Below are 27,777 nucleotides of genomic sequence, written 5' to 3'. Positions count from 1 at the left end.
GCTGGTCTGGCCGCCTCGGACCCCAGGCCAACGCTCATGCTGCCCTCATGCCCTCAGCTCCTTCCCAGGGCCTCCAGCGGGCCTTCAAGGCAGGGCCACCTTGCTGTTACTCTCTTCCTGCCATCGTCCCTCAGGGATGCCTTCCTGCCTTGTCCCCAAGCCCTGCCATCTTCCCCTTCCACCCCTGAACTTTGCTCCTGTAGCCCCCATCGTGCTTGCCATCATACGTATCAGGGTTCCCTGCCCCACTGGCCTGTGGACTACATGAGGCAGGGCTGTGCTTGTCTGTCCCCAAACTGCCAGCACCTGACAGAGTGCAGGCCCGTGAGAGATGCTCAGGAAGTCATGAATGAATGAATGGATGAGCGAATGACTGCTCCAGTTCTCCCCATCACAAGTGTGGGCCGAGAAACACGTGACGTGATTCCTGCTCCCACTCGTGCCCCTAACGCACGGGCCCTGGGCTGTCAGAGTGGGCCCCTCCTCACCCGCATCTTCCGGGCAGCCCTCCGCCGCTCTGGGGCCACGCTGTTTCTTCCCTTCTATCATCGCCTGCCTCCCCTCCTCACTTTCACCTCCTCTCTGCTCCAGCCGCTTCTGCTTTTGGTCTTCCTTCCTCTTTCCGCACGGCTCCTGCCCGTCCTGTCGGAGGGCCGCCTTCTGCCCCGCTGGCTCCTCTCTGCAGGTGGGCGGGCCCCTCCTTGAGGCCCCCAGGCTCCTCCTCTCTTTCTGCTGCAGAGCCAGCCCTCGGGCTGCTGCTGGGACTCCTCCGCAGGTCACCTTGTCACCTGGCCGGTGCGTCCCTGGGGGAGCTGCCTCTTCCTGCCTCGGCTCAGGTGGCTGCCCCTCGGAGGTGTTAACGTGGCAGCTGTGGTGGTGGTGGTCGTGTTACAGCTTTAATGAGGTGTAACTTGCATACCATAAAAGTCACCTGTTTTAAGTGCACAATTCAAGAATTTTTAGCAAATTTACAGATCCCTCTGCCCATCTGCAGCCTCTCCTTATTCCCAGCCCCGACCCCTGGCAACCACCAATCTGCTTTCTGTTTCTCCATACATTTGCCTGTTCTGGACGTTTCCTCTACATGGAATCAGACCATCTGTGGCCTCTCATGTCTGGCTTCCTGCGTTCTGCATGACGGTTTTGAGGTGCATCCACGTCGTAGCGTGTCGGGGCTTCATTCCTTCTTACGGCTCAGTAATATTCCATGGTATGGATGGACCACAACTTGTTGTCCATCACCAGGATGGACATCTGGGTTGTTTCCACCTTTTCACTGTTGTGAATCATGCTTCTGCGAACACTCGTGTACAAGGCTTTGTAGGGACATATGTTTTCGTTTCTCTTGGATGGGTACCTAGAAGTGGAATTGATGGATTGTATGGTCAATAAACGTTTAACTTTTTTTTTTTTAAGACCTTTATTAACAGGGGCTTGCAGTTTGTTGACTTTTTTGAAAAAATCAAGTTGTAAACTTTTATTACAAATTAAAAATGAGGTTCTTAAAAATCTCAACTTGACCAGATATGAAACAATTTAAAAACCTTTAAAGGTGTATTGAGAAAAACCAGGCTTTTTAAAAAAAAAAAAAACACAGTTGTCATTACCAAAAAGAGACATCTTTAGGTAAAAATACTAAAAACCCCACGCTGCATAGATAATGCAGATAGTTCTCTCCTTATCTGGTCAACAGGCCAAAAGCAAGCACTTAAGGTCTTCAGCTCCAATCTTTTGTTCATTTCTTATTGCTGGAATTTCATATTCATTTCTTCTTGTTGGATGACTAAACCGGACGATGGCAGAGATGGTAAGCCGGCACTTACTCAGCCCCGCCCTGCTCAGCCTGGGGAGCGGACGAATTCTCAGCTGGTGGATCGGCTGCTTTTGTCTCTTTGCCATCTTGTGGTTTAGGGTTTTCTGGGCATCTGCGTCAGTAATTGAAGTTGCGGCGGTACCGACGTTGAGGTGGCTGCTGACCGTGGGTCTCATCGCCTTGAATTTCCTTATCTTCTTCATTGCCATCCTCTCTGGGCTGTCTTTGGCCAGGAGGGCCCCTGCGGAATCGTGGTCTATAACCCGGATACATATTCTGCCTCACTGGTCTACCTTGTTCTCCTGCACCCTGGTTGTCAGCACCCTCCATCACTTCTCCTTGCACAGGAGGGTTGGAATACTGTGGTCGACGCCCATAGGGTCTCCGCATGTAGTAAGGTGGGAACCGTTGCCTGCGGTAGGGCCGGCGCTGTTGGGCCTGGCCTTCGGGAGCGCTCTCCGATCCCTCATTCTTTTCCCCTCTCTCACTATTCTGGTAATTCTGCTGGTAATTGCGTGGAGGACCCCTGCGACGTGGACAGCGTCTATAATGGTTACGGTCTGCTGCATATTTACTGCCTTGCACTGGAACTCCACCAGGACCTGTAACATTTGCCGACTCCGCACCCTTTTCTCCTTCAACAACATCAAACTCCACAGTCTCTCCATCTCCTACACTGCGAAGGTACTTCCTGGGGTTATTCTTCTTTATGGCAGTCTGGTGTACAAATACATCTTCCTTGGTGTCATTCCTGTTGATGAAACCATATCCGTTTCTTACATTGGACCATTTTACTGTTCCCAAAACCTTCGTTGAGATGACCTTCTTGTCCCCGCCGGCAGGCGCCGCCGATGTGAGGCTGCCCGGGCCGCCGCTCCCTGCGCCACTGCCCGTGGTGCCGGGCTTGGTGTCGGCAGCGCGGAGGGCGGGGGCGAGGGCGGGGGCGGTGGAGGGGGGTGCGGCGGGCGGCTGCTGGGTCTCGGCCTCGCTGCTCATGGTTGCGGTGCTGGTGACTGGGGCCGGCTGCGGCAGCTGCGGCTCCTCCCGGGGTGTGATGGTAACTAGGCCGGCGGCGGCGGTGGGGCTGCTCAGGGCTCTCTGGGGTCCGCTCTCCGCTCCCGCTACCGATCGAACTCTAAACGTTTAACTTTTTAAGAATCTGCCAAACTATTTTCCAGAGTGGCTGCATCCTTTTTACATTGCCAGCAGTAATATAAGAATTTCTCCACATCTTCACCAACATTTGTTATTTTCCTTTTTTAAAAAAATTCCAGCCATCCTAATGGATGTGAAGTGGCATTTCAGTGAGCTTTCGATTTGCATTTCCCTCACGACTAATGATATGGAGCTTCTTTTCATGTGCTTCTTGACCATTTGTGTATCTTCTTTGGTAAAATATCTAATTTTTTTAATTTAATTTTTTAAATTTAAATTTAATTTTTTAATTGGGTTATGTGCCTACTTGCCAATGAGTTCTAAGTTCTGGATGTACGCAGTCCCCTATCAGATAAATGATTTGCAAATGTGCTCTCTCGGTCTGCAGCTTCGCTTTTCATTTTCTTAATGGTGTCTTTTGAAGTTGTTAATTTTACTGAAGTGGCCACTGGCTCTCGTGACTTTCCGTCCGTTGGCGGGTGCTGCTGTTTCTGCTGCTGAGACGGCCTGGGCTTTTGAGGGGCTGTTCCAGATCTGCCGTCTCCTGCACGCTTGGGCAGCCCTGATTCGCGCCGTGGGGGGGATTGCTGCATTCTCACCTGACTCCCATCAACAGCGTTCATTGACAGGCAGCAAAGTACCCAGGCTCTGTCACCCACCAGGCTGAGACCCGGGGTCAGTGACAGCACCTCTTCAGGCGTCAGTCACCTCATCTATACGAGGGGGTAATAGCAGCACCTGCCTCAGAAGGCCATGTAAAGTCAGTACTTAAAACAGGGTGTGTCTGGTACTTAGCTGAAAACGAGCATTGGCTGTGCTCTGTCTGGTTCTCTCGAAGTCACAGGGAATTCATGCGCACTCTCTATTTCGGTCCCGCCTTCAGCTGTCTGGGCTTGTGCTCCTCACCCCATGTTAGGGTGAAAAACTGGGACTCAGAAAGGCTGAGTGACTTGCCTAAGGTCTCACCACCTTGGAGGGGGCTTGCTGAGGCATCAAGCCGGGTTGGGGGTTCCGGACCTGCTGCCTCCCTCCCACCGATGCCGGCGGAAGGCGGAGCGCAACTCACTCCACTGATCCCGCCAGCTCAGGCAGACGCTGTCTCCTACTCTCCAGTCGACAGCCCTCGCCAGACCAACGTGTGCCAGGCCCCGGGCCAGGCAGGGGACGCAGAGACGGGAGCCTCATCAGCTGAGGACGGGACCACAGCCAGCCTGGGGTGTGAGGAGGGGGTGGGTCAGCCTCCCTCAGGCGGGGTTAAGCCCCTGTGGCCCCTTCTGATGGCCACCGGAGCTGCAGGGCGAGTCCGTGGCTCTCGGTGATGGGCAGACAGGCCCACAATGATTGGGGTGTCCCGCCTGTGTGGCCGGCCTCACTCCCATGCTCCCGTGGCCCATCTCCCCAGGACCTGTTTCTTCTTTAACTTTTATGAAGGCAATTCTCAAACATATCTTTGGAGAGAAAATAGCACAACCAATCCCACCTACCCATCCCCCAGCTCCAACAATAAGCAGCGCAGGGCCAGCCTCATCCACACTCCCATCACTGAATAAATCCCAGGCGTCACACCACTTCATTCCTGTGGCCCACACTTCCGAAATCCTGCAGTGCGAGTGTGGGCACACACACACATGTGCACAAAATTTCCCCAGGAAGAAAGGAACCACCTGCTTCTGACTCCTGCCACCCACTCCGTGTCGGTGGGTCCTGGCGAGAGAGGCCAGCCCTGCCCCTTTCCAGCCAGGCGTCCTTGGCCTAAGCCACTTCACCTCTCTGAGCCCCAGTTTCCCCATCTGTAAAATGGGATGCCAATGCCTACCGCCTGGCAAGGTCGCTATGGAGACTAACCAAGACTATAGACAGTCTGTGGGGCCAGGTGTACAGCAGACCTGCGAACACACTGGGGAGGGTCAAGCCCAACGTCAGGATGGGGAGGGAGGGAAGAGAATGGCATTGGGGAGGGGTACACACACAGCTTCGAATATCTGTAACAACGAATTTCTTAGGGAAAAAAAGACAGCCAGTGTTCGTTTGTTACAGTTGGCTGGTGAATATGTACTGCACATTTTCTCACACTCTATGCTTTTCTGGACATTTGGAACAGTTCATAAATCTGATCAGAGCAAATTAAAACAAAGCTTAAAGGAAGTGATAACTCAGAACTCATCCGTCCTTAGCACATAGTAGGTGCTTGTGTCAGCTATCTGTTGCTGGGTAACAAAACATCCCAAAATTCAGTGGCTTAAAAAAAATAGCAGCCATTTTGTATTTTCTCCCACTGCTGTGGGCTGTCTGGGCTCAGACAGGCGGTTCTTGGGCAGCTCATGACACCAGCTGGGGCTGCTGTCACCTGCTGGGGACTTGCCTGGGCCGGATGTCCAATCTGGCTCACACATGATGGGCGGGTGGAGCTGGGCGCCAGCTGGAAGCTTAGCTGGTGCGCTGCCAGGCAGTCTACACCACGGCACAGGTGTCTCTCAGCATGGTGGTTGGGTTCCAAGAGGAAGCCTTCTCAAGAGAAGGGCTCCAGGACGGAGGAGGCAGAAGCCACCAGGGCTCCTTCAGGCTTGGTCGCCTCTGCTGCATTCCATTAGTTTCCTGCAGCTACAGGGCCCCAGATTCACAGAGCGGGGAAATAAAGCCTTTCCTCTCAGTGAGGAGAGAGACCAAGAATTTGCAGCCGTCTTTGTACCACTGTGCTCGATCAACGATTGTTGAATTTGAAACTGAATTTCACAGACATGCCTCAAATAGGGAATTAACTGCTGGTGGGGCTTGGGGAGTTGGGAATGAAAAGATCTTGCCCCCACTAGCCCTGCTCCCCACCCTCCATGGCACCTTGTGGAACCAGGCAGAGCCCCTCTGGGCCCCAATCCCTCCAAAGCCGCCTGTGACTGGGTGGTGCTCCCAGCGCATGGGGAGATCGTTCCACAGTGACCAGGAAGACCCAAGGCTTCTCAGACCCATGTGCGTCTGCTAGGAGGCCAGTCTGTCGGGACCCCTGGTCTCCCACCCTCCTGCCACCGCTGGGGGCTCCCAGGCACTCCTGTTCACCGGCCATCCTGAGCTAGGGTGATCTTCAGCCAGCCCTTGGCCCCCGGTGAGCCTTAGGCCTGCCCTGACATCCTTCCAGGACCAGGAAGCGTGCAGGGCAACCACACCTGCCACCAACAATTGTCACAGCCCTGCCCTCCCCTTGGCTTCCTCTGGTCCCCTCTCCTGGGGCGGCCCGGTGGAGCCACCACCACTCTCATCATCCATGCTACCACTTTGTGGCGACTGAGAAGGGGCACAAACAGGCGGGTCTGAGCAGACAGAGCCCCCCTGTTTCTGGGCACAGTGACGGCCCAGACACGCCCTCCCCCTTCAGCTCCCCCTGGCAACTCCGCCACTTTGGCGGTTTGGCATTTGGCAGATGGCTTCCTCCGGGAGTGGGCTCCAGCATCTGCTTCTTTACTAGGAGGGCGTCTGGTCCCCTGGTCCCTGGAAAACTTCTGAGGACTCGAAGTCCCTCGTTCACTCGCTCAGACCCCCACTGGGGCTGCCAGTACGTCCAGAGTGCCTGCCCTGTGCTAGGGCCCACACCGCATGCCGAGGACACCGCGGCCAGCAGTGCGGACCTGGTCCCCACCCTCAGGGGGTCGCCTGCTGGTGAGGGGACAGACCTTCAGTCGTTGGCAGGCTGTGGGATACCAGGTGCGGTTCCAGACCTGCCAAGGGACATCTGCTCAGAGCTCTGAGAGTCAGGAGGAGTCGACTGGGCAAGGGTCGGGGAGAAGAAGGGACATTTCAGGGGAGGGAGCATCCTACGACTGTGCCCTCCTAGGGCCGCACCCGAGCCCAGAACCCGTACAGCAAGCGTTTCCTCCTGGTACCACTCGGCTCCCCGCTCCCATCAGGGCCTTACTCAAAGGCCGCCTTCTCAAAGAGCCTCCTCCTGCCGCTTGTCTGAAATCTCAGCCCCACCCCCACCCCTCACAGCCTCTATTCCGTTTTTTTCCCCTCCCCCCGCCCCAGCACTTGGACTCTAACAGCCGCAAGGGGCAAAGGGTTTCAACTGTCTCGTCCCCCTGCTGTGTTCGCAGAGCCTCGACCGGAGCCTGGCAAGTGGTAGGCAGTCGGTGGAGGCTGGGACTCCTGTGGAATCAGGCACAGGAAGTTGCTCTCCAAGCCATTAATCCCGGAGGAGGGGGTGGAAAGGCTCTAATTACTCTCCCTCTGAAGACCAAGGGGTCTCGGGCTGAGAAGGGAGAGCTGTGGGGGACAGGTGTCAGGGGCCTGACTTCACCACCCCTCACCCCTGAGCCCACACCTAAGGAACCCCCACCTCCAGCACCTGCCTTTTCCCACAGCTCCAGGTGACTCTGGTCACAGGCAGGCGTGGGGCTGCGGCCCCAGCTTAGCCTGCAGGATCTGTGGGTTCAAGGCCATCTTTAACTGCTGTACCTGCTTCCAGTGGGTGATACGAGGTAAGCCCCCTGAGCCCACCTCTCCTCCCAGAGCCCATGGGGTCCCTCCCACTAGCTTCCCACTACCTGCCCCCACCCACAACCATGACCAAATTCCTTGGGGCGGGCACCTCACCTGGCTGCCAGGGAAACTGTCCAAGTGGGCACACATTCTCTTTTTTAAGAAAACCCTTTTTATTTTGAAAAATTTCAAACACTTACCAAAGTAGAGAGAACACTATAAAGGACCTCCACATACCCATCGTTTAACTTCAACAATTACCAACCTTTTTCCATTATTGTTCCATCTCTACTCCCTACCCTCCCTCCGCCACCTTTTTATTTTCCCAGACTCTTTTTTTTTCTGGTGAGGAAGATTGGCCCTGAGCTAACATCCATGTCAATCTTCCTCTATTTTGTACGTGGGATGCCGCCACAGAATGGCTTGATGAGCGGTGCGTAGGTTGGCGCCCGGGATCCGGGCCGCAAACCCCAGGCCGCCAAAGCAGAGAATGCAAACTTCACCACCACGCCACCAGGGCGGCTCCTTCCTGGAATCTCTTAAAGGAAAGCTATTCTTCAGACTAATTGACTCATACTTTTCCAGGTGTCTCACTGACAGATAAGGGCTTTAAAAAACACAGTCATCCCGCTCCTGCATCTGTTAAAATTAGTAATAAGTTCTTAATATTATCTAACGCCCAGACTGTATTCAGTGTGCCGCTCTTATCTCACAGATATCTTGTCATGGTGGCATTTGTTCCAATTAGGATCTGTACAGGGTTCAGGCACCGCTTTAGGTTAATTCATCTCTTAAGTCTCTAGTCTTCCAACCGCTGGGGACTAGGGTCCCTGTGGTAGCAGCCGACGAACGTCCCCTGGGAATTTTTACAAAACACGCACACCTGGGCCCTACCTGGACCAATTTGGTCAGGATCCCTGGGGTGAGCCCGGGCCTGTGTGTTGACTTTATTCTTTTTTATTTATTATTTGTTGAGCTCCCCTGGCGAGCGAGGCATGCCACCGGGGCTGGGCACCATTGGAACATATGTAGCGGTTCTCACCCAGCTCGAGCTTCCTAGGAGAGGAAGAATGTGGAGCTGCATTCTTTCCACGCCTCATCTCAACCCTTGACAGTTGGGAGATCGCATCCTCCTGGGCCCGCTCTCCTCAGCGCCCGTCCCCTCCCGCGGCGCTCAGTTGCCCCAGACTCTCCAGGAACTGGCGGCTCCCCAGGCTTGGAGCAGGATTGCCCAGGAGTGGAGACAAGGGAGGACAGAGGTCAGAAGGCAGCGCTCACCGGCTGGGTGACCTGCGACCTCCCTGTGCTGTGGGCCCCACAGCTGGGAAACGAGAGGACAACCAGCTCCCTCAGAGGGCCGTGCTGAGCCGGTGGAGACACTGGCCATGTGCACGGCTGGAGTCCAGTCGGGGCTAGTTTTCCTGTCCACTCTGATACCCGGTGCCTGGCACAGAGTCGGTGCTCAAAGAGCGTTTGCTGAAATGAATGGAATCCCCATTTCTCCTTGTGGAAACCGGGGCCCAGAGACTGGCTGATCTGACAACCAGCGCCAAGCCTTCTGCCTGCTCAAGGCTTCTTTACCTTTACCCTTCTGGAACAAGAATGTGGGTGGCTGTGCCTACCATCCCTGGGGGCCTCCCCACACCTCTGCTGTCACCGTTATAGAGATGATTCGGAGCAGCCCGGCCCCATGGTTCCCTCAGGGAGGAACAAGGAGAGGGGTCCCTCGCAGCCTACCTGCCGTCCCCAGGTGGTGGAGGGGATTGGTACTTCCTGCCCCCTTCTGTCCTTCTATTTTGGGGCTTCATAATACATTTCCTGCCTGTCACTCTGGACTTAATATGGTCAGGGGAACCAAAAGATTGCCATATTTTTAGGGATGACTCAAAGGGAGAACACAGCTGGGACGCTGACTCTATTTCCTGTAACTCAGTTCTTTCCTGCATTCACCAAGGGAGCGTCATTGTCTTGCTCTGTGACTCAGTTTCCCCTTCTAAGCCTCAGGAAGGAGACAGAGCACAGGGTGTGGAGGCATTGGGCTTGTAAGATGGAGCTGGCATGACAGGCTTGTGACAGTGACATGAAAAACACTTGTCGGGGATTGCTTTTGTTCCTCTCGGCAAGCTGGGCCGGTGCCTGCAGGGCCCTCCTCCCCGTGGGAGGCCTCCTAGCACACCCATCTGGATAAAAGGCCTCTGCACCCACAGCGTGGGGAGCTGGGGAATTACTCCCAGCGGGGCGGCATCAAACACCCAAAACCGGCCAGCAGGCCAGGAGGCAAGTCTTAACACGCCCTCTTGGGCTGCACCCCCAGGTCCACCTCCAGAAGTGGGGTGCAAAAGCATTGCAGAAAACGCAAGGGCCAGACTCTAATTCCTGGGAAGCTGCCCTTTGATCACGATGGGGGGCCGCATTGCTAAAGTGTCCCCAGGGCCAGCGCAGGGCTGGGAGCTTGGGGATGGTGACAAGAGTGGAGCCTCCCACTTCTGGCTTCCCCTTTCCGCAGCTGGGCCACCGGCTATGGAGGAACGCCGCCCCCTTTTTCACCACGCAGGGCTGGGGTGCAAGGCCACAGGGAGCCTGGCACCCAGCCGCGGGGAGGGGCGCGCGGAGAGCCTCTGGGCCTCAGCCCAAACTTTCCCCATGTCCCTCCCACCCCCTCCCGGGCCAAGCAAGAGGAAACTGAGGCGGGCCGGAGCAGTCCGCGAGGCCGGAGGGGCGGGCGCCGGGCGCGCCCCTGGCAGGCTCCCCGGGGAGGCGGCGCCCGGCCGGTGCAATCCGGCGCCCGTGGGCGGGGCGGGGCTGCGGCGGGCACCGCCCCCGAGGGGCCGGGGCGGGGGCGGCGGGAGGCGTGCGCGCGGCGGCGGCGGCCGAGCGCCGGCCGGGGCGGAGCGGGACCCGGCGCACTGCCGGCCCGGGCCATGACCCCCGCTGCTCTCTCCTGCAGGTTAGCCGCCGCGGCCCCCCGAACCCGGCCGCCGCCGCCACCCGCGCCCGGGAGGGCCCCGCGCGCCCGGGGCGCGGCTCCGCAGTGAGCCCACCAGAAAGCGGTGAGTGCCCCGCGCCGCGCGCGCCCCGGTGGCCGGCGCGGCACTGCCCACCGCCCCTTCCAGAAGACGCCGCGCTTCCGAGACCGCAGCCCGGCAGAGCGGTGTCCACACCCCGCATCTCCCGCGGCGCGAGGGGCGCGCCCCGGGCAGGGCAGGGGCGGCGAGGGACCCTCGCGGGCCCAGGCGTCCCCCCGACTTCTCGCAGACTTTTCTGCGGAGCTGCGGGCTTGGGGAAAGTTGGGGCCCTCTCTGGCCCTGTTGCAACTCACACCGGGCGGGTGTGGGTGTGTCCCGGCGCGTGGAAGCCTCTGGTACCCCACTCTCCAACGGACGCCCCACGCTGTCACGAGCTCCTTGGGAACGGCCCGGAGCGCCATTCCTGAAAGCTGGAAAGGAGCCCGGCCGGGGGTGGGGGCAGGAGGCCTCGAGAGGAACCATTTCCCCTCTATCGAGTATTTCAAAATATATTATTTATGAACCGCCTCACTTAGGGGCCCCCTTCGCTCCCAGGGCATCAAAGCAGGTTTGCAAACCGCAAAGGGCGACCAGTGTGAACGCACGCGTGACTTCTCCTGGCCGGCTGAGCTCAGCGGAACTGGGGGGAGGCGCTCATGAAAAGGAGGACCCGCAGCTCCGCGGGTGGGCGGGGTCCGGGCGGCGGGGACTTCTCTCCGACTCCCCTGGCTGTTAGGCTGATGGAACCGAGAGAAGTTTGTGCAAGCTGAGAATCTCGGAGGACGAGGGAGGAAGAGGAATTGAAAGGCAGCGGTGAAGGCACCTCTGAGATAGTGCCTCCTTTGTGAGACTAACACTCCATCTGACAGATGAGGAAACTGAGGCTCAGAGAGGCTCACCTGGGTTGGCAGGTTCTGGTTTCCTGCCCAGCCCCCGCGGGCACTTGGGGAGCTCCTGTCCCTGGCTGGGTTAACTCCAGAAAACACCCCCTCACCTGTCTCCCCTTACCTGTCCAGGCCACACCCACCTTGGGTTCTGTGTCCCCAGCCGTGGGGACTCATTCCTCTGGATGGGAGGGAGGAAGGGAGGTGGTGTATTTATGGAAAGACTTAATCCGTCTGCCAGCCGCAAGGAGGCTGAGAGCCCGGCCTGCCTAATCTCCTCCACCTGGAAGCCCCTCCCTTGCTGGCGGGGTGCGGCCTGGGGGGCCCTGAGCCCCAGGTGAGAGCACCTTTGAGAGGACATGGGCGCTTCTCCTCGGTGGACATGGAAGAGAGCAGTGACACTGAGCTTGTGGAGCCCTCGTGGCGTGCCAGAGCCTGCACTCGGGGCTGATGCCCACCACCTGCGCTGTCTGTTTTCATCCTCTGACCACATGCTGCTGTTATCCCCATTCTACAGAGGAGGACACAGAAGCTGGTAAAGGTGAGGCGACCGACCCAAGGTCACGGCGCGGTCAGTGGCAAGGCCAGGCCTTGAACCCCTAGCCCTCAGAGTGCGTTGCTCTTGATCACAGCAGAGGCTAGGCCAGGCCTCCCAAACCACCAAGTGCCTCCCCCGTTAACATATTAAGGTATAATGTACAACACTAAGATGTCCGCATCAGAAGGGCACACTCAGATCAGGAAACGGAACTTCCCCAGAAACCGCCTTGCAGCCGGTGGGTGCGTCTGTGTCTCTCACAGGTAGTAGGACATCGCACTTTTTCTTTGGTGCAAAGGACATATTAGTTGACTTTTCCTTTTGCTTTGGAAACCTGCAGGGGGTGAGCTGGCGAGCTCTCACTGCCGTGGGCTCCTAGTTTGTGGCTCCTGCCTTCAAGGCTGCTGTAAAAACAATTGCATATTTCTTAACTAACTCTGTGGTTAATTAACCATTAACCCGACTTCTAATAGCATTCCCCTTATTTATTTATTTATTTATTTATTTGAGGAAGATTAGCCCTGAGCTAACTGCTGCCAATCCTCCTCTTTTTGCTGAGGAAGACTGGCCCTGAGCTAATATCCGTGCTCATCTTGCTCTACTTTATATGTGGGATGCCTACCACAGCATGGCTTTTTGCCAAGCAGTGCCATGTCCGCACCCGGGATCCGAACTGGTGAACCCCGGGCCATTGAGAAGCGGAACGTGTGCGCTTAACCACTGCGCCACCGGGCCGGCCCCTCCCCTTATTTTTTTACTTTTTAAGAATTTTTTCTTTTTTTTTTTCTCCCCAAATCCCCCCAGTACATAGCTGTATATTTTAGTTGTGGGTCCCTCCAGCTGTGGCATGTGGGACGCCGCCTCAGCATGGCTTGATGAGCGGTGCCATGTCCGCACCCAGGATCCCAACCAGCAAACCCCAAGCCACTGAGAAGCGGAATGTGCACACTTAACTGCTGCGCCACTAGGCCGGCCCCTCCCCTTATTTTTAAACGAACGTTTTTATTGACATATATGTTCGGAAAGGTACACAAATCATAAGCGTTGAGCTTGATCACACAGAGGCACAGAGCGGGCAGTGGGCAAGGATTTTGCTCGAAGTTACATGGCCAATCTGTGCGAGGCCAGGGCTGGACCCCAGGTGGCCCAAGACCCTGCCTGGGGACAGAGAAGCAGGTGGGGATTTCAGTGGGCGCCCTACCCCTCCCCAGGCCCCATCCTCTTTCGCTTCCGGTTTGAGAGCCGCTGTGGACCAGGCAGCTGCCTGGCCTCCCCGAGAGCAGCTCGCAGGCTCCCACCAGTCCGTGAGCTAAAGCAAGGGAGATGCTCCTGTTTGCACTCTGTCCCAGGATGGGAGGCGTGTTAATGCTTGTCACATCTGTTCCCAGCACAGTCCCTTGGGCTGGAATTGCAGGAATTCTAATCCTGTTGCTAAAAGAGAGTGCCTTTTCTAAAGAAGGAAGAAAACCAAGATGTGCCACGTGCCTCCTAGGAGCCCGGCTGGCCCGCCCGTTTGTACCTTCCTCCCTGTGTTTGCACTGGGGCTCAGAGAGCGTGCCCAGACTCCGCCAGCCGGGAGGGGAACCTGATTCTATCCGTTCTTGTGGGTCCACCCACCTCAGCAAACTGTCACATTCCTCAGCTGTGGTTCTTGCCCCTGCCCTCTCCTCGGTCCTCAAGTGAGGTCTTGTTAGGGAGGTGAGGCGAGGTCCCATGGTGAGTCAGGACGTCCACGGGGTTATTCTGATTTCCTCTGGAAGGTGGCTCTCCAGGGACCAAGATCAGACTTCTAGCTTGACTGCCTTTCACTCACTTTCCCTCTCTGGTCCTCCTTGCCCTCATCTGGGAAACCAGGTGTTAGAAATAAGACAGCCAGATTTAGCAAATAAAAATACAGGACGCCCGGTTAAATTTGAATTGCAGATAAATGATGAATAATTTTTAGCCTAAATCTGTCCCATGCAGTAATTAGGCATCCTGTACTTTATCTGGCAGCCTGTCCACGGCCACTTCCAGCTCTAGATTTGCGTGATTCACTCCAGGAAAGGTTTTTCTCACACTCTGGAACCAACCTCCGTGAGCCACAGTAGTCGTACCCGAAGGGAATCAGCTGACTTTGGAGCCAGAGTTCTAGAAGCAGGGTCCCTCCGGGAGTGGTCCTCTGTCTGCGGCAGGCAGTGTTACATCTTAATTACGCTTTACTCTGTGTAAAGAACACATTCGTTTACTTTTCTTTTTGCATTGAAAACCCGTGGAAGGTTTGCTGGCGAGCACTTGCTGCTGTGGGCTGGTAGTCTGTGGCTCCTGTCTGCAAGGCTGTAAAAACAATGGCAGGCAAGCTTGTCCTTTCTTCTGGAGATGCTCATGGGTTTAGAGAGCACTGTTTTGTGTGCAGAGTGGCAGACATCTGTCTATTGGGCCACCGCTCAGAGGAGGGGGTGGATCCTTGCAACAAGAAGGAAGTTTTAGGGACTGGCCTGGTGGCATAGTGGTTAAGTTTGTGCACTCTGCCTTGGTGGCCCAGGGTTCATGGGTTCAGATCCTGGGTGAGGACCTACACCCTGGTCATCAAGCCACGCTGTGGTGGCGTCCCTCATACAAAACAGAAAGATCGACACAGATGTCAGCTCTGACAATCTTCCTCACCAAAAAAAAAAAAAGTTTTTATCATTGCCCATCCTTGTCCCCAGAGAGGGTCCTGTTGTGGCCATTTGGTGGTAGAGAGATTTTCATGCCTGCTTGCAAGAGAGAACCTGTTCTGCTTCAAGCTGTTGTGCAAATAATTAACAATCTGATATTTCAAAGGGGACATAAACAGAGCCCAATTCATGATGAAAGGGACGTTTTTCACACTCCTGCAAATGTGTGAAGGAGAGAGACCGTTTACCCCTAAGCCAGCAGCGCTCGTGGGCCGACTGCGCTCCTGCCATCTTGCCGAGCTAAGCCCACCCCCCCATTCGGTGTTTTCTTTCCTCCCACTACGTCTTTATTTGCTCATTAGAAAAATGTGCATCTTTGCTTGTGACAGGTCCAAACAGTCTAGAACCGAGGCGTGTGGAATGGTACAGCCCCAAAGCGGCGTGGCGCGGCGGGCCCAGGCGTCAGCTTGGGCCTCCCAGAGCTGCAGCTTCCTGGCGCTTGACCATGTGGGGCTCTGTTCCCTCCTCTGTGCCACACGGTGGCAATAATGCTTCTCTCTTGGCATTGCTGGGGGTCGGTGGAGTCGTTTTTATAGTGAAATCCGCCCAGGGCTGGGCCTCTTAAAACATCAGCGAGACGCCTGTCCGCTGTGACTGTCGTGATGCCCCTGACGATGACGTTTCAGGGAAAAGCAGCCCCACTCCCCACAGGGGGGCTCTGTTGAGACGGAGGCAGAATCCTGCTTTAATTCCTCCTTTCCAACATCTCATCCCATTCTCGGGGGGCCCTCTCCCATAAAGCCTCAGCTCTTTGCAGGGGCCTGGCCCCCACCCACCTGGCAGCCCTGATGGCAGAGGGAGTGGCGTGGGTGGGCTGTGTCCATGCTCCCGAGTGAATCCCCTGAGAGCGCTTCCTCCCATCCAGCAGGCCACACAAATCGGGAACCATGTTGTAGGGGGGCTCCTGGGAGTCTTCAAATGCAGTACCCTCACAGGAGCACTCAGTGGGGATGCTACGGCAGTGACAGTGATGATGATGACGGTGATCGCTGTCCCAGGCCCTGTCCTGGAGGCTGGGGGCAGGATGTCTGTTTTACAGATGAGGACACGGATCCTGGCAGGGCAGCGCTTCACCACCTCAGACTCAGAGAAGGCAATGACCTGCCAAAGGTCACACAGCTCCTCCGGACTCCTGATTCTTCCTTGTTCCTTCGGCCACTCCCGGGCCTACTGCCTTTGTTCTGTCCCTGTCGGGAGGTGGGAGCATGGGGCCGAGAGTTATAGCATCGTGTGTTGGGATAAGAAAAGTCAGTGTGTGACGACTCTCCATTTGGGAATTTTGGAAACCTGAAATGGAATTGCTATATGTGGACATGACCCCTGGATGTGGCGTTTACCTGACCAGGGCGCAGCTTCTTGTCCCCCAGTGTCCCCTGAATCCAGGGCCTTGTCCTCTTTTTTCTCTTTCTCTCCTTCTTTCCTTCCTTCCTTCTTTCCCTGGGTGTTTTGAGATGGGTATTTTTAAAGTACAAGACAGCTTTGGGGACAAAACCTATCGATTCAGGACAGCTCTTCTGGGGTGGTGCTCCTGGCACCGCGTAACACAGAGCCTTCCTGGCCCGGAGCGCCGGCCCTGGAGCGCACCTGCAGCCATATCCCGGAAGTTCTAGGACAGCGGGATGTGACGTGGCGTGCCGCGGCTGGGGGCAGTGGCGTCGGGCACAGAGGCCGTGGCTCCTGTCGAGCTGCGCCGTCTCTCCCGGACAGTGTCTTCTTTCCCTTGTTGACTTCTCTCGAAATAGTTTCAAACTTAGCAAAAAGTTGCAGGAACACCAAGTCCCCCGTCCGTCCTTCCCCGGGGACGAACATTGGCCACATTTGCTTCGTCATCTCTCTCTGTCCGTACACGTATGTGCGTGTTATGATTTTCTGGCTGAACTCTTTGAGAGTTGAGTTGCAAAAATGATGAGCTTGACCCCAAACACTTCAGTGTGTTTCCTAAGAGAAGGACCACCTCCTGCAAAACCCAGGACAGTGATCAAAACCGGAGAACTGGATGTCAGCCCCGTACTGTCACCTAATGGACAGTTGTCTTTCTTTTGCCCATTGTATTACTTTTTGCACAAACACCAAGGCAGGTCATGAACCCCATCTCCCGTGTCAACAGCAGGCAGACTCCTGTATCCCCTGGCTGTATCCCCCCCCGCGCCCCACACCACTCTGGTTGTTTTCCCGGAGTGTTTCCAGCAGAGTCCTGACGTGGTTCATCTGTGAGGCTCCAGGGTAAATCGTTTTTCAGACCCTGGGATGGCATGTATGTAAGATCTGTCAGGTGGGCTGTGACCGGCACTTAGCAGAGACAGACCGGAAGAGAGTCGACTGTAAGATCGGCATGCACTGTGCGCAGTGTGTCTGCACGGTTGTGATGTTAGGTGTGTTTCTCACAGTGGCCCTCGGGGGTCCTGGGGTTTATTTGTTGACGGTCCCGACCTCAGGGCTGCCGGACCACTCGGTGGGAGACCCAGCCTGGGGAGGGTTGAGGAGAGGGATGCAGGTAGGGTCTGTGCTACCACAGGTCTGCTGGGTTCGAATCCTCACCCTGTCACTTGCTGCCCATACGACCTTGTGCAAGTTAACAAACCTCTCTCTGCCTCAGTTTCCCCAGCTGTGAAGTGAGGACGGGAATGGTCCCAACCTCGCAGGGCTGTTGTGAGGATTAACTGACCGTGACTGTCCAGGGGCTCAGACCAGTGCTGGCCAAGCATTGATGGCTCAGGAAAGACACCCGTTGTCCCCACAGGCCTGGCCTAGGGCTCACTCTCTCCAGTTCCCCTGAAAAGGACACGCTCTCCTTGGTATCTCATCCTGCGCATTAGAATCTCCAGGGGAGCTCTTAAAAGTCCCAGTGCCAGGCCACACCCCAGGCAGTTCCCCCGCACCTCTGGGAATGGCACCAGGCGATTCTGATGTGCGGGAAGATGCGGTGCTCAGCGCATCATCAGCTGTCACGAGCATTACCTGGGTCTTGTCGAAATGCAGCTCCTGAGCCTGCGGGCAGGGTGGGGCCTGGGAGCCCGTATTTCTCACAACCTCCCAGTGGTGTCAATGCTGCTGGTCCAGGACCACCCAATGAGTAGTGAGGCCATGGAGAAAAGGCTGGAAACCACCACCTCCCTTCCCGCCGTCACTGTCATACGTAATAGCAGCAGCTGAATTTCTTGGACTTTTGTTGCGAGCCTGGCTCAGAGCGAAGCCCTTTTGCAAAAAGTCACTACCTCTCGCCGTGCAGACCTCGCTGCTGCTCAGTGAGGCTGCTGCGTGCATCAGCCCCGTTTCAAAGATGAGGGGAGCGAAGTCTTGGCAAGGTGAGGAACCTGCCTGCTGCCACGTGGCTGAGCCAGGCTCTGGTCCTGGCCCGGCAGCTCCAGCACCTGCTCCTGTGTGGGAAACGCTTCCTTTTGTACTCAGCTGTCCTGAATCTGTTCCCATCAGTGTCTGTCTGTCTCTCCTGCCCTCTCTCAGCATCTTTCTCTCTTCCCCGCTCCCCTCTTCCCAGGTGCCCCCCAGTCCGTCTCCTAACGGATGTCTCCAGGCCACCTCCTACCTGCCCACAAATCCAACTTGGCTAAAATTGAAGGCTTTATCCCGGCCCCTCCTCCAAACTGGCCCCTCCTGGGATCCCACCGTCTCCCAGGCCTGCGTGTCATCCTCACTTCCGGCTGCCACTCCCTCCTCTGCCCCGCCATCTTCAGTGTTCAGGCTCCAAATTTCTGGCTCAGAGCAGAGCTGCTCCGACCTTGACAAGTGCACCAATCCCCGGGGGCCTTGTTAAAATACTGATTCTGGCTCAGTGCTTCTGGGTGGGCCTGAGATGCTGCATTGCTAACAAGCCCCCAGGCATGCCGAGGCCACTGGTCCACCAGCACAACCAAGTCGTGTGGGCCTGGGGGTCCCCGACGTTGCCTAGTGGGCCCCTGGCCGGCACAGCCTCCTAGAATGCAGCCTTGTCCCTCGGTGCCCTCAGGATAACCTCTGAACTCCATAACCAGTCCCCACAGCTGCCAGGGTCCAGCTCATCTTTGGCCTCTCCTCGTTCTATCCCTGCCCTGACCCCCCACTCTCTGGTTCCACCCATGGGCCACATCCTTCTTGTCCTCTGGGCCTTTACAGATTCTGTTCCTGAAACCTAGGAGGCTGTTCCCTGCTTGGCCCACTCCTGCCCCTCTTTAGGGACATGGGCTCCCAGGCTGGGGCAGGAACCCACCTCTGTCCTCCTGGCCTCACTCTGCTTCCTCTGGGCTCACCACACCTCCATCAGGGCCAGTTTGCTGTCTATCTCCCCCACTTGTCTGAACAACCTATAGTCAGCCTAAATATACAGCCTAAAATAAACAACCTCAAGGCCCATTTGGCCTTGTGTTGGGTCCTCGGAGACCAGGTGCAGGGTGGGAAATGTGTAGGAAGTGTATTAGGGGACATGGGGAAGGGGCTGGGAGGTCTGACCCCAGGGATGAGGGAGGCAGGAAGCGTTGGAGGCATCCAAGGACGGTGTTGCTGAGCCAGAGTTGCCCATCGGGGTGCCTGCGTCTCCTGGCCTCATGCAGGACACAGGGACGATGGACTTAAGAACGCAGGGCTGGACATCAGCCCCACACCTGGTGGGAGATCTGAGAGGCGCCTCTCCTGGCCACCCTCCCACCCCCGGCCTGGGCACATAGCTCCCTGTGAATGAAGGGATGAGCTCAGTGTCCCCCACCCAGAGACGCGAGGACCTCCCAACGTGGACACAATAACCTCTGCTTCCCCAGAGGGGCCTGCCGAGCCTCACTGGCCCCTGTGGGGTGGGCCCCAGCTGGGGATCAGGACAGTCTTGGGTTCTAATCCCAGCTCCACTCTCCTAGGAAGCTGGGTGGCCTCGGGCAGCTGATGCCACCTCTCTGAGCCTTGATTTCCACATCTGTAAAATGGGGCAGTAATAGCACCGCACAGGGGTGTGGCTGAGGATCGAGTGTCGAGAGCACACAGGTGCCCAGTGCCTCAGCTGCCGCCGCTGTTCTGTTCATCAATTACTCAGAACCCGAAGGGCGCATCTCCCTGCAGGAAGGCGGTGGGGACGCTGGTTGGGACAACTTTAACACCCTTTCAGCTTAGTCTGTTAGGTCTCCCGAGAATCTGTACTTTAAAAGAAGGCAGTGTTGTATCACAGGGGCCCCCATGCAGTGGGCATAGGGCCACCCCGAGGCCCTGCCCGAGGATCCGTACAGCCCCGCATCCCTGGAGCCAGCCACCGTCTGCGGCCCCTGCAAGGAGAGGCCAGGTGGGCTTGGTTCCGCCTCGTCGGCGCCCGCCACGCCCTCACCTTCAGCTTCAGCGGCGCCGTGCTGCTGGGCCTCCGGTATATTTAGCTTTGAGGCCCTGAAAGTTTTTTCCGCCAGCACAGACGCATCTTTGAGCAAATTCAGCCCAGATGTAGGCAGCAGGCGCCGTGACCTCGGGCCGGCGGTTTCTCTCCCCCACTGCTTCCTGTTGTGCACCCGTCAGGGCCTGGGGGTGGGGGCCCGGCCACACGTGGCCAGCACAAAACAAGCCTCTCCTCTCTCCACAGGCCTGCCGAGGCGCCGCCGACATGGGGCTGAAGCTGTCCTGCCTGAAAGGTAAGCCCGGTGGGCAGCTTTGCCCCACCAGCTCTTCAGGGGGCGGAGGGGGAGGGTGGAGGGGGAGGACTGAGGCTGGACAGAGTGGGAGGCTGGACCCTGAGACCCCGGCGTTGCTGCCCTGGAGAGGGAGGGGGCACCGCCACTTAAGGCAGCAGCTGTACACAGTAGGTGCCCTATAAATGCTTGCTCTGACTCTGAGTGCTCTTCCTGGCCTTCCCTCGCACCGGCACTTGAGTGATGAGGGAAAGTCACAGGCCCCTTGGACCTCGGTTTCCCCCTCAAGTGGACTGATCCCAGGCCGTGGACGGGAAAGGAGTGAGAGGCCCCTGCTGAGTGTGCCAGGCACACCCCAGGGGACGTTTGCTCTCCCCCCCGGCGGGCCTGTTATCACTGAGATAGAAGTCTGGCCTGCTGGGGTGCTGGGGAAGGTGGGCTGGGAGAGGAGAAAGGCCAGCAGGGAGAAAGTTCTAGAAGGACACAGAGTCACCGAGGGGTGTTGTAGCTGTTGGCAAAGGCAGCTCTAGACCTTTCTGTCTGGTGTCTGGATCACCCGGGGCACCTCAGATCAACGTGGCTCACACAGAGGCCTCTCCCCTTGAAGCCAATTATTCGGTGACAAAAGCTCCCCACCCGATGTGTCCCGGGCCTGAATCCGGGAGTGGCCCTGCCAGCCCCTCACCCACATGCAGCGTGCCACAGGGTGAAGGGCCATCCTCTGTCTGGCTGCTGGGATAGGTGAGCTCGGGGACTGCATCTGGTTGGCCCAGCCTAGGGCTTATGCCCGCCCCTTAGCCAGGGGGTGGGGCATCTTGATGGACAGCTCCTCTGAGGCTGCATGGAAATGGGGAGCAGTGGTTCCCCTGGAGAAAATCAGGGTGGTGTTCGCAAGGTGGGGATGAAACGCTGGAGAGGCACAGACAGCCGAGTCCCCTGCAGGGCCTGGTCCCTCAGGCTCCAGGCCGAGCCCACGGAGGAGGGAGGGAGGGGTCTGCGGAGCGAGCCTCCGGAGGGGTGAGGGCCGGTGGTTGGGTCCAGAGACCCAGCCCCTGGAGCCCGAGGACCCTCTTCCCTAGAGTTTGCTGGGGGTCTCCCCGTGCCCGGCACAGACCAGGCCTTCAGGACAAGCTGTTTGCTTTGGTTTTTAACTGCGGTAAAAGACATACATGAGATTTGCCATCTAAACCATTTTTAGGTGCACAGTTCAGTGGCATTAAGCACACTCACATTGTTGTGCGGCCATCCCCACCATCCGTCTCCAGAACTTTTCCGTCTTCCCAAACTGAGACTCTGTCCCCGTTAAACACTCCCCACCCTGCTCCCCCAGCCCCCGGCACCCGCCGTCCTACTTTCTGTCTCCATGAACTTGGCTCCTCCAGGAACCTCATGTGAGCAGAATAATACAGTATCTGTCCTTTTGTGACCGGCTTAGTTCACTGAGCACAATGTCCTCAAGATTCATTGTTGCAGCGTGGGTCAGACTTTCCTTCCTTTTTAAGGCTGAATAATATTCCGTTGTGAGTCTAGACCACATGTGGTTTATCCGTTCCTCCACCAATGGACACTTGGGCTGCTCCCACTTTTGGTTGCTGTGTCAGGACATCTCTGACAAATCAACCAAGCCCTTGGAGGTCATGTACCTTCCAGCCCAAGGCTGGGGGCTCAGCCAGGAGAGAGAGCCCAGAGCTGCAGGTGCTGAGAGGCCCTGGGAAATAGACCCCCATCTGCAGTCTACGGCGGGACTGGAAGCCCGGGCAGCCAGCTGAATGCTCCCGTGTCTGGGAGCTTTGAAAAGGGCCGCCATCTGGCTGGCCGGAGGAGCCAGCGCTAGGACGGGGCTGGAGCCGCAGCGCCCGGCGCAGTTGGCGAGGCCAGCGCAGGCTTGGGTGTGACTCAGTGCACAGGGCCGGGACAGGACACAGGACCCCTCTCTCTATGCTAAATCGAGCCGGACCCAGGCCCACCAGCCCAGACACCCAGGACCTTCTCTTCCAGGAGTCTCAGCTTTGCTTTTCCTGTGAGGGATGCACCACTTAAGAGGAAACTTGGAGCACCAGATACCCCGCAGCCCGGTCACCCTCCCCGCTCTCCGCATGACCTTCTCTTCCCTCCCTGCCTGCCGGTGTGGTGGTCCCTGTGTCTACGCTGGGATGTGCCGTTCCGTGCACTTCCATTAATTTTTTATTTAACGTTTGGGTGCTTGTGCCATATTTCTGGAGGCGGCATGATTTCACAGTTCTTCAGTTATTGCGAGTTTCAGGTTCTGCCAAGAGTTGGTCTTTGGCTCGTTTCCAACTTGTTGCTTTTGGTAGATAACACCATTTTGAACATCTTTGCTTTCTGACTTTTTCAATTAGGATTTCTTTGGGAAAAACTCCAGAAATCAGAACGGCTGGGTTAAATAATTCAGATGAATGGCGAATTCTTGTTGGGGGCTTAGCCTGGGTGAGGCCCTGTTCTGTGCACTCTGCGTGCATCAGTTCACCCGGCCCTCCTCCCACCACGAAGTGGGTGCTGTTGGGAGTCCCAGTTTCCAGATGAGGATGCTGAGGCTCAGAGAGGCAGTGCAGTTTGCCCACGGCCACACAGCTGGAACCCAGGTAGGATTTGAATCCAGGCAGACTGATCTCAGGGGCCTGGCTTCAGGCACCACCGGTATAGCCTCTTCAGAGGAAAACATTTTAGTTCCACATCTGAAGGTGTCACTGTAGCCAGAAACTTTATCAACATGATCTCGCTAGGGCTTCACGTTAACCCTATAAGATGCTGGCTTCGTTCCCTGGGCCACTGTAACAAATAACCACAAGCTGGGGGCTTACAACAACGGGAATCTGTTCGCTCCCACCTGTGGAGGCTGGAAGTCCGAAACTCAGGTGTCGCAGGCCGCGCCCCCTGTGGAGACTCTGGGGGGGATCCTTCCTGCCTCCCCCAGCTCCTGGGGGCCCCAGGCGTCCCTTGGCTTGTGGCCACGTCCCTCCATCTCTGCTCCGTCTTCACGTGGCCCCCTCCCTGTTTCTCTCTCTCCTTTCTCTTATAAAGACGCCCGTTTTGGACTTAGAGCCAGCCTTAAGTCCAAGATGACCTCATCCCAAGATCCTTAACTAATTGCATCTGTAAGACTTTTATTTCCAAATAAGGCCGCCTTCTGAGGTTCTGGGTGGGTGTGAATTTTGGGGGAACGCTGTTCAACCCGCTACAAGTCACTTCACCTCTGAGCCCTCCCGCATGTGGGTCAGGAATGTGCTTCTCCTGACTGGCAGTAAAGACTCGGCCCGAGGTGGGTGGTCCTGAGGGTGTGACGTCGCAGAGAGGGACACAGCTGTGCCGAAACCCTTTTGTTTGTGGTTCCAAAGGAGAATGGGCACAGTGGTGTGCTTTCTGTGGGGTCCCTCTGTTCGATGGTCTGGCCGTAGCCACTGTGATGTGCAGGAATGTTCCACTGTCCAAAGAGGGCCTCCCTGGTCCCTTCCCATGTAAGGGCTGGCGTGTGCTGGCTGTCCCTGGCCGCCGGGCACTGCGCCCTAAGCGTGTTCCCTGAATTTGCTCATTCCACCCTCAGGACAGCTGGGCGGTGGAGGTGACTTTGAGGAGGGGGAGACCGAGGCACAGGGGAGCTCTCGCTGGCTCAGGGTCACACGGCGGGTCACGAGGGGCTCGCCCCAGCAGAGGGCAGGGAGGGTGCGTGGTTTCCCTGGTTCCCGGTCAGCAGCCGGGTGGCGCTGCCAGGAAACAGCATGGTAGGGCCACATGGTTCTCAATGGGGTCCCTGGTCAGCATCGCCTGGGAATTAGTCAGGCGGTCAAGTTCTTGGGAGCGGGGGGTTTTAACAAACCCTCTGGGGGATCCCGGTGCCTGCCCGAGTTTGAGAACCACTGGTGAAGCGATTCTGAGCTCAGAGAGATCTGAGTTCAGATCCCAGTTCTGCTCCTGACAAACTGCAGCCTTCTGCAAGTCACTTCGCCTCAGTTTCCCCATCTGTAAAATGGAGTGATGAATGCGACTAGCCCCTGGCCAGGTTTTGAGAATGATCTGAGATAAGCACTGAGGAGATTGCCCGATGAACAGGGTCCCCCAGCCCCTCCCCCTGGCCCTTCGCGCCTTCCCATCCTGCAGGCAGCTCCAGGACCTCAGAGGGAAAGGTGAAAGTGGAGGCATGGGCTTGCCGGTTGGGGCCAACTTGGGGGCCTGGCGTGGTTTCTGGGGTTTCAGAGGGCGCCAGCTCCAGCCCCAGGCAACTCCAGCATCGCCATGGAGAGAGGCTCCTGAGCCGGGGCTGGTCCCAGCGGACTGTGCTCCTGGGGCCCAGCGGGAGAGGGCAGGAGAGGGAGGCGGCCCTGGGTTAGTGGTTCCTTTGTTTTAAGACTATTTTTTACGACAGTTTTAGATTTATAGAAAAACTGAGAAGATAGTAGAAAGTTCCCAAATACCCCACAGCAGTTTCCCCGATAGTTACTGACTCCCTCAGTGTGGCAGCTTCCTGACGATGAAGGAACCAGCGCAGAAACCTCGTCATGAACTAAAGCCCACGCTTTATTCCGATTTCCATAGTTTTCCCTCCTGTCCCTTTTCTGTCCCAGGGTCCCAGCCAGGATCCCACCTTCCATGTCGTCATCCCGTCTCCTGAGCTCCCCTGGGCTCTCACGGTTTCTCAGAAGGTCGTGTCTTTGTGACCTTGGCCGTTCAGAGGGCTGGGCAGGAGTTTTGTAGGGTGCCCCGCTATCGGGATTTGGCTGACTTTGGTGGGTTTTTAGTCTGTTTCGCTGAATCTGTGATGATGGTGAGGACCAAGGAGGACACGGGTAGAGCCCCCCCAGGCCACCTCGGGGCTGGGACCCTGACTGCCCAGGTATTTCTCCCCGCTCCCTTCCCGGGGCCCAGGGCCTCTCCTTTACTCAGCCTGTGACCCAGACCGGGGGCTGGCAGTTCCAATGCCCATTTTCTGTATTTTATTCCATATTGGTGATCAGAGGCCTGAGACTAGCCCCAGGTCACTCTGGAAGTGAGAGTCACACCACACTGCCCTGTCTAGTGTGTAAACCCTTGGCTCCAGCAGCCCCACAGCTGCGGGCCAGAGCTGGTCGAGAGACTGCTCATTCCACAAGCATTGATTGTGTCCCTACTGTGCGCCAACCCAGGCCAGGTGCAGGGCTCCAGGGATGAGCAAGGCAGCGGCGGTTTGTGACCCCGAGGAACTGGGAGAGGAAGAAGGGGATGAACCTTACTGGGAACTGTTACCTGAGGACGACCTCCCATGGGCTAAGATGGAAGCGGCCAGCCTGGTCCCCGGGGAAGGATGGCGTCACTGAGGAAGCAGCTGGCCTGGGAAAGAGTCGGGAAGGGACGAAGAACGGAAGGAGCGGGTGCCGTCAGAGGAAGGAGAGGAGGACCCCCGGTGGGCGAGGAGAGAACTGTAGCCGCCCGATGGGACTGGCAGCCACTCTGGGGCTTCCACCCGTGGGGACCGGGAGCTCTGGGGAAGGGGCAGAGAAGAGGCATTCATCCGTCGGGCTGATACATTCCGAGCAGTTTTCAGGATGAGTTGGGGCCTTCCTGCATTTGCAGGAAAGGCCACGTGGAGGGATCCGCCGTGAGGCAGAAAACCACCGAGGTCGCTGTCTTCATTTATTGAGCCTTGGTGTTCCCGTCTGTGAAATGCACAGCTTCCTGCCCATGGGGTCCAGGGGGACGTCCCTAACCTTGCTGCCCCGCGGGGCCACTGCCAGCAGGCAGGGGTCTTGGTCTGCTCTGTCCACCCCTGGGCCCATGAGAACCGAGCCCTGCACACAGCAGGTGCCCCCGTCCTGTGGGGACAGAGCCCAGGCCACAGCTGGATTCCAGTGTCACTCTTCTTTTGTGCAGCTGACAGTTGCTGAGCGTGGGAGACACAGAAATGAATGTGCAACCCAGAGTGGTAGATTTTGTGGTGCCAACTGTGAGGGGAATTGAAGGGGTACAGTAGCGGGATGAGGCGCTGAGAGCATGTCTGTGGTGCCAGCATTGGAGCCGGCCATGCAGATGCATAGTGCAGTGTCCCAGGCAGAGGGAACAGCAGGTGCAAAGGCCCTGAGACAGGAAGAAGCTTGGTGAGCTGTTGAGGAGGCAAGTGTGGCGGGACTAGGGGGCTGAGCAGGAGGAGCGGAGGTCGCTGGGGCAGGCAGAGCCATGAGAGCTGAGGAGTGGTGTCAAGAATTCCTTTTCAAGGTAACAGGAGGGGCCGGCTCAGTGGTATAGCAGTTAAGTTCGCACTTTCCACTTTGGTGGCCCAGAGTTCGCAGGTTCGGATCCTGGGTGGGGACACGGCACTGCTTGTCAAGCCATGCTGTGGCAGGCATCCCACATATAGAGTAGAGGAAGATGGGCATGGATGTTAGCTCAGGGCCAGTCTTCCTCAGCAGAAAAGAGGAGGATTGGTGGCAGATGTTAGCTCAGGGCTAATCTTCCTCAAAAATAAATGAATAAAGGTAACAGGAAGCACTAGTATCATTCCAGACCTGGGGTCTACACCTTCACCACACATCAGGATGACGAGGGAGGCGTTCAGAAAGGTGCGGCCGTGGCCACTCCCCAGGGTGGGCGCTGGGCTGGCATGGGTGGGTCCTGGGCAGCGATGTTCATGAAGCCCCCCGGCTGATCCTCTGGCGCGGCCTGGGGTGAGAACCACTGTCTGCACCCGCTGTCCTTGCTTTTGAGATGGGGCTTCGACTGGGGACTGACTGCCCGGGGTGACAAGGAGCAAGTTAGCTTGGCTGGGAGCACACGTCTGCAGGCTCCAATCCAGGGCTCTTTCTGGAACCTTCTGAACAGATCTCTGCCCAGGATACAGGGACTTGAGGGCTGGGAGACCCCCAGCCTTCTCAGAGGAAGGGTGGATAAGCAAAGCCTGAGCAGATGGGGCTTACTCAGCCCCGCCCTGCCCCCGGGGGCGCGGGGAGAGCCGGGGTCCTCCTGGCTCAGGGCAGCTTAAGCCAAAGCTCCACGCTCCACGCCTGCCGCCTGGGGAGGAAGGAGGGCGGCCGAGGGCATCTCAGTCGGTCAGCCCGCGGCCTGGGACGCTGGGGCATCACCGCCCACTGAGGGCAGGGGGAGCCGGCTGGACATGGTAGGGGCTGTCCCCGGAGGGGGCATAACCTTGAGCAGGGCCCAGACCACAGTGAGGGGCATGAGGCCCAAGCCTAGCCCCGAGGGTGGGCACCTCCTTACATCGTGCACCCTAAGCATCTAGCCTGCCCCACCCCTGTCCTGCCCAGCTCGGCTGAGGGCAGGTCCGAGGAGGTATGAGCCATCAGCAGGCAGCACTCCCAGGGCTGCTGGGGACAAGCCTGGTCCTAGAGGGCGGGTCTGGGCCCCAAAGCACAGCGTCCCCTCAGTCCATAGGTTCAGATGAGGCTTAGACCTGGGGCTGTGGGACAGCAAGGGACAGGTCCCAAGGACACCTGTGCTTTAAGTCATAGCCCCTGCCCACAGCCAGCCTCAGCTCCTGATGTCTGGGCTGCCCAGGAGTTGGTCAGAAGGGTGGGCCATATAGGAGAATACTATGCAGCTGGGAAAAAGGATGGGCAGCTCTGAAACCATAGGGTACCATTTCCAACATGCACAGTTAGGTGAAAAGAATGAGGTGCAGA

General features: G+C 57.2%; 1 protein-coding gene, 1 long non-coding RNA gene and 1 pseudogene across 2 annotated transcripts in view; 2 read left to right on the top strand and 1 right to left on the bottom strand.

Moving 5' to 3' along the window:
• Positions 1 to 1,401: 1,401 nt before the first annotated feature.
• On the bottom strand, positions 1,402 to 3,148 carry LOC103566026 (Y-box-binding protein 1 pseudogene; annotated as a pseudogene).
• Positions 3,149 to 6,975: 3,827 nt separating this feature from the next.
• On the top strand, positions 6,976 to 9,263 carry LOC139082238 (uncharacterized). Its single transcript, XR_011538040.1, has 3 exons — positions 6,976 to 7,075; positions 7,318 to 7,434; positions 8,412 to 9,263. It is a non-coding gene; the product is annotated as an uncharacterized lncRNA (long non-coding RNA).
• Positions 9,264 to 9,835: 572 nt separating this feature from the next.
• C3H16orf74 (chromosome 3 C16orf74 homolog) overlaps positions 9,836 to 27,777 on the top strand; it is a 32,980-nt gene continuing 15,038 nt past the window's right edge. Inside the window, exons 1-3 of the mRNA XM_070613526.1 lie at positions 9,836 to 9,896; positions 10,180 to 10,485; positions 20,107 to 20,155. Coding sequence (XP_070469627.1) covers positions 9,836 to 9,896; positions 10,180 to 10,485; positions 20,107 to 20,155 — 416 coding nt within the window. The remainder of the gene's footprint in view (positions 9,897 to 10,179; positions 10,486 to 20,106; positions 20,156 to 27,777) is intronic.

The sequence above is a fragment of the Equus przewalskii genome, chromosome 3, assembly GCF_037783145.1.
Source record: "Equus przewalskii isolate Varuska chromosome 3, EquPr2, whole genome shotgun sequence".
In the NCBI taxonomy this organism is placed as follows: Eukaryota; Metazoa; Chordata; class Mammalia; order Perissodactyla; family Equidae; genus Equus; species Equus przewalskii.
Note: the sequence above shows the minus strand (reverse complement) of the source record. Positions and strands in the feature narration are given on the sequence as shown.